Source organism: Hippichthys cyanospilos, chromosome 4, assembly GCF_059441005.1.
Source record: "Hippichthys cyanospilos isolate Australia breed blue-spotted pipefish chromosome 4, RoL_Hcya_1.0, whole genome shotgun sequence".
Classification (NCBI taxonomy): Eukaryota; Metazoa; Chordata; class Actinopteri; order Syngnathiformes; family Syngnathidae; genus Hippichthys; species Hippichthys cyanospilos.
Window position 1 is genome coordinate 26,097,992 of NC_142372.1, and position 10,000 is coordinate 26,107,991.

Below are 10,000 nucleotides of genomic sequence, written 5' to 3' on the forward strand. Positions count from 1 at the left end.
CATATATATATATATACATATACAGTCGGCCCCCGGCTTACGAGCACCCTGATTTACGAACAATTCGCCTTACGAGCGTGGGTCAGGGAGATTTTGGTCCTCCGCTTACGAACAAACCTCTCGCCTTACGAGCTATTCGACATGCCGGCCATTGAGTATGTAGAAATGTTCTCGTTTAATTGCGTCAATAAAATCAACCGTAGCGACATCATTAATCATCAGTAGATACTTGTGGCAGTAACGTGAACGCTATTGGTCTTACAACGTCACACTGACTGTCTCACTCACGGTGTCTAAATATATTACCATTTAAGTGTAGTGTTTGTACAGCTAAAGGGAAAAACAGCTGACATGAAATTAAATGTGCCGATTGCAGGACAAAGAATTGTCATTGGTTTAAATGTGTGTGTTTTTTTAAATTAATTGTCAATACATTCCAACCGTTTAAAAAAAAAAGTGCGAATAATTATCAGTCAGTCACGGAGATGCGAATATGCTATTGGTCGATTAAGGTCACCTGGTCTCACTCACGGAGATGCTTTTGGCCGGCGTCACACGTCAATCACAGAAATGCCGATATGCTATTGGCCGAACGCCTTTATCTAGCTTGATGGCACAGGATGGAAGGAAGGATAGAAAATTAGTGAAAAACGGAATGTTGTGAAGACTTTGCAAACTTTATCTGTTAGACATAGCTTCTAAAATTACTAGCAGCGGTAAAGAAAGAAATAAGAGGATGATGTTTTAGTATCTGCGTGATTTGCACCCTGACTGAAAGAGTTACTGTAACACTGTAAGACCAATAGCATATGTATCGCCATGTTAACTTTGAGCGTTGGACTCTGCCCCCCTCTGCTTACACCCAGCTCAAGTCTCGTCGTTAAAAGGTAAAAGCTATTAAACCATTGTATTCAATATATAATGCAAGTGTACAGCAGATTATGTCACTCAATTTTAATATATGTATACAGTGTGTCGTTATTACCTAAGGCTTCGGCGCGCGTTGCACGCATTCACGAATTAACATGGGTTTGGATTGCCCGCTATACGAGCAATTCGAGATACGAGCGTAGCCGCTGAACGGATTAAGTTCGTAACCCGGGGGCCCACTGTATATATATACACATATATACATATATACATACATATATATATACATACATATATATATACATACACATATATATATATATATATATATATATATATATATATGTGTATACACACACACACGCGCGCACACACACACACACACACGCATACATATACACACACACACATATATATGTGTATATACATATATATACATATATATATATATATACACACATATATATACATATATACATATACATATATATACATACATATACATACATACATATACATACATATATATATATATATATATACATATATATATATATATATACACATATATATATACACATATATATATACACATATATATATACACATATATATATACACATATATATATATATATATATATATATATATATATATATATATGTATATATATATATATATATGTATATATATATATATACACACACACACGCACGCGCACGCGCATGCACACGCACGCGCACACACACACATACTGTATATACAGTAATCCCTCGCTGTATCCGTGGTTCATCTTTCACGGGTTTGCTGCTTCACAGATTTTTTACAGTGTGGATATTTTTTACAATGCATTGTGCTCTGAATCCTGATTGGCTCAGGGGCTTTACTGTTGTCTCGAAATAAAATATTGACGCTGTACTGTATTGGTTTTTCACTTGTCAATTTATTACAAAAGGCAAGAGGATCCAAAAGCTTGCTTTCGTCTCTCCTGTGCAGTCAGCTCAGCACAGATGTTACAAACATGCTATTAAGCACTCTGATTGACAGCTTGGTCTCTGTGAGCCAATCACGAAATCAGGAAAATCAGGAAACGCACACATCTGTGTGCCTACTGAGAGCAACAGAGAAATGCACAGCTTTGGAAATCTGACTTTCACCGAGATTTCTTTTGTAATAAATTGAAATTTCAAGTGTATTGTTATGATATAAGAGGCTTCACTTTAATTCGATGTCCGGGCATATCCATTTATAAAAATCTTCTTGCCCAGAAAAAGAAAGAGCTAATAACTACTCATAAAAATGTGCGGATTCAGGACGAAGAGGCATACTGAGACTGTGAAATACGCGAATGTCAATGTTTCCAACTTTGTATTACAATATTAAAATGATTGTTTTATTTTTGGAACGTAACCCCCGCAATAAACGAGGGATTACTGTATCCCGCATTTACGTTACGTTCCAAAAATAACACGCGCAAAGTGAAATCTGTGAAGTAGCCAACTTTATTTTTTTTATTATTTTACAATGCAATAATAAACTTTAGAATAAAACCAAAAATCAAAACCTGTTTTAAAGCCCCAAATTTGTTTAAAACAATCATTTTAATATAGTAATACAAAGTTGGAAACATTGTCACTCACGTATTTCACAGTCCCAGCTATGCCTCTTCGTCCTGAACCCGCACATTGTTATGAGTAGTAGGTGAAGCTCTTTCTTTTTATGAGGAAGATTTTTATAAACGGATATGTCCGGACATCGAATTAAAGTGAAGCCTCTTATATCATGTGTGTCAACATAGTGTGTGCGCTTGCTCTCGGCACGCCTACCAGTCACGTGATCGACTCCCAGAGCCCAAGCTGTCAATCAATGTGCTTACTAGCACGTTCGCACAAGGCAGTTAGAGGAGAGACACAGGAGAGACAAAAGCAAGCTTTTGGATCCTCTTGCCTTTTGTAATAAATTGACAAGTGAAAAACTAATACAGTACAGCGTCAATATTTTATTTTGAGACAGTAAAGCCCCTGAGCCATTCAGGATTCAGAGCACACTGTAAACAATCCGTGAAGCAGCGAACCTGTGAAAGATGAACCGCGATACAGCGAGGGATTACTGTATGTATATATATATATATATATATATATATATATATATATATATACACACACAAATTACAGACAAAAAAAATACTTAAAGCCCATAGCCATGTAAATTCTTCAACTTCTATCCCTGAATTTCAATTATAAATGTTGTTTTATATGTTATATATGCTCCAATTTTGAAGCAATTTATATGGGTAAAAGGCGCAAAAAAAGCCCGTTCATGTAAAAGAAAGCATCATTTTAATGAATAAATCCAGAAACTGTTTATTAAACAACAAAACAATAAAATTTCTACGTTCTGGTTGCAATTTAATTAAAAAAAAAGTTTAATATTTCACTGAATCATAATTATAATTCTTTTCAACTCATGATTCTTCTTGGCATTGATCTAAACAGTCTTTTAGCTCCATCTAGTGGATGGATAATGTAACCTCAGTCACAACTGTAGCTTCTATTCTATGTGTCCTATAATGCCATGCACCTTATATATGAAAACTGTTTTAAAGTTGGCCATTCCTTTTAAATGTGCCTTATAATGCAAAGCACCTTATAGTGTGGAAAATACAGTATTTAAAAAAAAAGATGCCACAAAAAATATACCATAAACATGAGAAATACTCATAAAACAAAATATTCACGTTAAAGTGGAAATAAAAAAATCACCAAAGGCCCTCGCAGACCTGTGCAGGTTGGAGTATGAACAGGTTGGGGTATGAACACATTGGGGTATGGACATGTTTGTGCATATGCAGGTGAACATTAGACCTCAATGTTTTAGAAAAGGTCAAATTTTCACTAGCATTTGTTCAACGGGCTCAACTAAGTAAATAAAATCGCAATAATGTCATTATATTATTTCCTGCCACAAGGTGATTCTAGCACTATGATGAAATGTTTGTTGATGTCTGTAGGAATGGACTTTCTCAATGTGTGAAATTGTGACGTGATGAGATCATCCGGGTCAAATTACAGCAGCATTTAGTGTTACGATAAATCGTCGTAAATCGCACTACTGTATGGCCAAGCCCAAGAAAGTACTGTCCATAAAAATAAAAATGCGTATTATTTGGTGGAGGGCATTAGGCGTGTCTGGAGGCTTGTCAGACTAAATTTTAGTGATATTACTCCAATGGACTAAACAAAATACATCAAAACGTTGAAAAATTGCTGCTTTTTGCTGCCACTAGGTGGCACTCGCAGTGCAACAAGAAATTGGTTCGTAGGTGTGGTCTGCATAGGACTCCCATCAACTATATGAAATTTTGAAATGATAAGACCATCTAGGTCCAATTACAGCAACTTTGTTGGTGTTGGTGAGACATCGGACTTTGAGGTGACGTACAGGCCACACCCATCATCTTAAAGTAGTCAAATTTGAGAACCTTCCTGTTCCATGCCTCATCTCTATTCTGGCCAATTAATTAATTAATTTGCTCAAACAGGATTAGCGCAGTACAAAAACTGAGTTATTAAGGTTTTTGTCACTCGTGGCGAAGGAAATTTGAAACACATATTCTGAAGCCCTGCCCCCATCATATATGTTATCCAAGCTTCACGAAATTTTCCCCAGTTGTGCCACTATGTCTGATAATGGAGCACGCCAAATGTGAAGTTGATCGGATCAAGGGTTTCGATACCGAAAAATGTAGAAAATCGGGCCAAATGCTTCATTCAACAGTTGATAACTCTAGTTCTGTACATCCTAACATATGGCGCTCCATAATGTTTTTGTAGGTCTTGAGGTCCTACATATGCATAAAAAATTTCGTAGCTCTAGGTCAAACGGGTCGGAACTGGCTGCCGTTTTAAAGATCATCTGGGCTCAATTACAGCAAGTTTTGCTGATTTTGGGTAAACTCCGACTTTGAGGTGGCATATAGACCACCCCCTCTAACATAAAGTTGTAAAATTTGAAAACCCTTATTTTCCAAGTCTCTATGACATTCGGACACATTTTCAGTTCATTTACTCTTACGGGCTTTGTACAATACATGAAAGTTTAAAAAAAAAGACATTTTTGTCTGTAACTAGGTGGCGCTATAATAAAATTGGAAAATTTATCATGCAGATATTTTAAGGCCATAACTAGTAAATTTTCTGTAAAGTTTTAGATTTTTTGAATCTTGCACATTGGAATTTTTGTTGCTCATGGTGAAGGAAATTTGACACATAATTTAAAGCCCCGCCCCCATCATATATGTTGGCCGATCTTCTCAAAATTTTGCTCAGTTGTGGCCCTATAGCTGATAATGGAACACGCCAAATTTGAAGTCGATCAGGTCAACCATTTAGGAGCTATTAAGAGGAAATTGGCCCCTGCAAACATCCAAAAACGGTCCAAAAATGCACATTTATTAATTTATTTAATTAATATCTCTGGTTCTGTACATCCTAGCATATGGCGTTCATAACTTATTTGTAGGTCTTGAGGTCCCACAAATGCCTAAAAAACTTCATAGCTCTAGGTGAAACTGGACAGGAACAATAGGGACCTCGCAGTGGTCGCTGCTCGGGCCCTAATAATAATAGTAACAATAATAATAATAATAATAATAATCTGGACAGGAACAATAGGGACCTTGCAGCGGTCGCTGCTCGGGCCCTAATAAGGCAACAGACAATAACATAATAGCACATTAGTGACATCAAACGGACAACTTACGACGGAGGTTCCAGAGCTGGGACAGAGGTCGGTGACGCCCAGCATATCCGTCAATTGCGTCAGGATGGTTGTGCCTTGACCCTTGCCGCAGCAACTCAGCTACAAAAAAAAATAAAACATTTTTTGGGGAGGTGATGGGTGGCTGGATCGTTTAAAGTGTATACCGGGACGGTGTATCGGTAACAATACAGGATAAGAATTCGTTGAAAGGCTCTTTACTCAAGCAGTTCAAAGATGGCCAAATGATGATAAAATATATATACATGGGCAGATCACATGAAAATACAGAAGCAGAAGTGGAGATTTAACGGCAGAGTTTTTTAAGTCATGAACTCTGTAATTAAACAATTCTGCAACTGGAACGACTCTACGAGCAAACGACAACACGGTGAACACGCTATAAACTGGACATCACTGACTTCCACATGCGCAGGCACGGCAATCAAACTGTCTGCGTAGCTATGGAAACAACTAAACAACACTTGGGAATCTAGCAGACAAAAAAAACAAACACATTTTGAGCTCTTTATACACCATTCATATAGACCAGTGGTCCCCAACCTTTTGATCACCACGGACCAGTCAACACCTTAGATTTATATTGCGGTTGATCCGCAGACCGGGAACGGGGTTTGTGGACCACTGATATAGACGACAAAAATAGATTTGTCTTCTTTACAGTGATTTCCATCATTTGGTTCATTTAAAAAAATATATATATTATTTTTTTTTCCATGGCAAACAAGCAAGTTTGCTTGGTGGAAAAGACAACAAATTACAGCTCATAACTTTGTAAGCTTAGCGCAAGCACCTAGGGATGGAACGAGATCTCGCGAGAGCGAACGCCACGAGATTTCTCGCACGCACAATCCAATCTACTTTATTTATATTGCACAATTTTAAACAAATGCAAGGTTTCCAAACACAATACATAGATAACACAATTAAACAGTAAAATCAAGTAAAAAAAATAAGATCAAGTACAATCAGTCAATTCTTTGCAAGGTGTCGAGAGCCGTAGAGAAAAGGTGGGTTTTAAGAAGAGTTTCAAAAACAAATAAAGAGGAGGCCTGTCTAACATGCAGCGGCAGTTCATTCCAAAGTTTGGTAGCAGCGACGGCGAATGCTCGATCGCCTTTGAGCTTAAGCCTAGTTTTGGGGATTCTCAGGTGCAGCTGGTCAGCTGACCTAAGAGAACGGCTAGCGGAATATGGGTGCAGTAGCTCCTCTAAGTAAGGTGGGGCAAGGCCATTTGCAAGCCACAAGATTCATTTCCTTTTCACTTTTTTTGGAGCGTTGGCTTATTCAGCCAGAAGTGCAATGGAGGAAAACTTGGCTGAGGGAGGGCCTTGCATGCTACACTCCTGTACAGTGGGTGGCAGCATGCACCTACCCATTGTTTGCAATGTGCTGTTAATTGGAGAAAGAAGAAGGACGTGCTCAATGGAGTACAGATACACAGGAGAACTACAGGATGGTCTGATTACTTTTAAATCCTGTTAAATCCTAAATCCTGTTAAATAATGTTGGTTTTCCAATCGAGGAAAAGGATGGTGACAAATTGACTGATGAGACAAAGACAGTTTGTTAAAAAAACAAAACAAAAAGCCATACACGGCAGCTGCAGCTAACGTGAATTGTATGCAAAGGCATTTGCAAGTTTACCGCCAAAACGTTAAGCTATCTACTACTCTTCGCCTTCTAACAAACAAGCAACAATAAGAAACACTTTTGCATTGCCGCTGGACCCATGAAGTGCGATAACTACCAAAACAAAAGGGGAACATGGTATGTACATCATGCTCGATATGAAGTCGTTTTTAACGGTGGAGAGTAGAGAGTAGATTTTGGCCGCTAATTGACACCCTTGACTGCGACATGAGATCCTGTCACATCACTTTACTCTCACAGTAGTTCCAACACTTTACAAGAAAACCAAAGCGGAGGTCATTAATGCCATGAAATAACTTTGCCATCACAACAGATTTTTTTTGCTTGCTGCTATTTCATAAGTGCACCTCTCCATCCCTGCGGGAGCTATCCAACACGGCCAAGCTGAGCTTTCAATACAAAAACGGAGCCAAGCAAGAACACTCACCTAGCTTCTAGAATGGTGGAAGGGAGAACCTGGGACAACTGGTGTATGCAGCGTTTACTTCCTGTTTTAACAGCTGTTGAACCGTAGTTACTGTGCCAGGATAACGATAGAGCAGCGGTGACAGCCCAGTATTTAGCACGGTATCGGCCACTTGATTGTGACGTTGAAACTTTTTTTTTTCTTTTTTTGGCAGGCAAGTATTGCCGCAAAGCGAGGGACACACTGTGTAAAAAAGAATAAAGTTGCTGTAGAAGAAAATATTGGCTCTGCTTCATCCCAGAAAAGTGAAAGTTCTCAGCGATGCTCCTCTTTCCGGATCCACTATAATGTGCACAGCAAGCTCGCCCCCCTCCCCCCACCCCCCCCCCCCCCCCACCCTCCCCCGCGCGACAAAAAAGTAAACTAAAACTACCATGCGTTTACAACGACAGAAAGCCCTGCGAATGAGCATAGCGACACGAATTTGCGCGTTCGGTATGAACGTTGCATGACACTTGCCTTCCATCATCAAACGTGGGTGTAGCATTTGCATGTCATACCCCTGGTGGCCAAGGTGCCGGAATGCAAGCATCAAAAATCATAAGCCACAATCTATTTCATAATTACCATTTTAATTATGCGCGTTACAACTGCATGTTTATATAGAACAAAATCATGTTGAGCCTTTTTTTTGTTTGTTTTAAATGAAATAACATGCTACAAAAAATGTGGAAAGGATACAGGCGTTATCAAAGTGTAACTGATAAATTTCCCACTGGAAGGCAGCCAAAGTCCTAAAGTGCAACATTTTGCGGTATTTTACCGTCTCGTGGAAGACTTTGAGCACAGAGGCGGCCGCCTTCTTCTTTTCGGCGTCGACACTCTGTGTCATGGCTTTGTCGTAGATGGAGTCATAGTAGTTGATCATCTCCTTAGCAACCTGAGAGCAAGAGCACAACAAAAATTCACGCCTGAGTATGACTTTAGTTATGCCATTGCATTTCGGGGAAAATGAGCAGAGGTGCTCCAAATGTATCTATTGTTTTGCACAGCACTTTTATTAATAATTGATGTGATTTGAGGAATTTTGAGGAGCGTTTTCTTTGTCTTTATCCCAGGGACCTGAAGCGATGTTTTTTTTATACAGAATATTATGACTATTAATAATTCTTCTTCTTTCTATTTTTATGCATAGCGTTTCATTTTGTAGGACTAAAATGTATGACTTAAACTATCAGAGTGCATTGAATGCGACATATAGCTGTTCCTCACAGCAGCAGCTGAGAATTGGATGTGTCAAACTAATCGGAATGCAGCCGGCGCGACAAGGAAACACTTGAAATTCAAATTCTGGTTAGTTTAATACCGGTTTTCTGTTTTGGGCTTGTGTTTTTTTTTTTTTTTTTAATTGTCTTGAGTTGTGGGGTTTTGTGCATGTGAATAAGTTAATATTTTTGCTCTTTTCATCTCAGTGTCTCTTCAGTGTGACTGCTTCCACCTGTCATTAACCTGCTTCCTTTGAGTCTGCCAATCAGATCCCTGCTCTTACCGTGTCATGCTTAAGTGCTCCTTGTTTTGTCAGTTTTTAGTGTATTTAGTTTCGTGTTTCAGTTTTGTCGGCTCATTGCGATGTTCTTATATTCCTGTTTTGAGCTTTTGTTAAGTTTTTTTTTGGTTGTCTTTTCAAGTTGCCAGGGTATTTGTGTGTAATTTTATAATTTTGGTTCCCTTGTGTCTTTGTCTTGACAGCGTCCTCATTGACCTGCTTCCCTTGTGCCTGGCAATCAGGCTGTGTCATGCCCAGGTATTCCTTGTTTGTCTCGTCAGTTTTGAGTAGATTCAGTTTGCAATTCTTGTCAGGTCATTGTCAAAGTATTGTTGTCGATGTTGTGTCATAATTGGTGCCCGTTCCTGATCGTCCTCCCCCCCAAGCTTGTTTTTTTTTTTTTTTCTACCATGCCAAGACGTAAGTCACATTTTGATGTGGCGTGTAAAATTATGATGCTGCGGTACACAACGTGACTTCCTCTTTATAAGAGGACCCGAATCAGTTCGCCTACAGGGCGAAGCGATCCACAGACGACGCAATCTGCTCTGCACTCCACCCGGTACTCACCCACCTGGACAAGAAAGACTGAGAATGCTGTTCAAAGACTTTAGCTCAGCGTTCACCACCATAATACCCTAACAACTCACCTGCAAACTGGACAAACTGGGCCTCAGCACCTCACTCTGCAACTGGCTGCTGGATTTCCTCAGCCAGAGGCCTCAGGTGGTGCATGTTGGCAACAT

General features: G+C 39.1%; 1 protein-coding gene across 1 annotated transcript in view; it reads right to left on the reverse strand.

Annotated features, from left to right (window-relative positions):
* Positions 1-10,000, reverse strand: part of LOC148425192 (CD81 antigen-like) — a 72,727-nt gene that overhangs the window by 4,511 nt on the left and 58,216 nt on the right. The window contains exons 5-6 of the mRNA XM_088413421.1: positions 8,532-8,648; positions 5,632-5,730 (exon numbers count right to left, since the gene is read on the reverse strand). Coding sequence (XP_088269547.1) covers positions 5,632-5,730; positions 8,532-8,648 — 216 coding nt within the window. The remainder of the gene's footprint in view (positions 1-5,631; positions 5,731-8,531; positions 8,649-10,000) is intronic.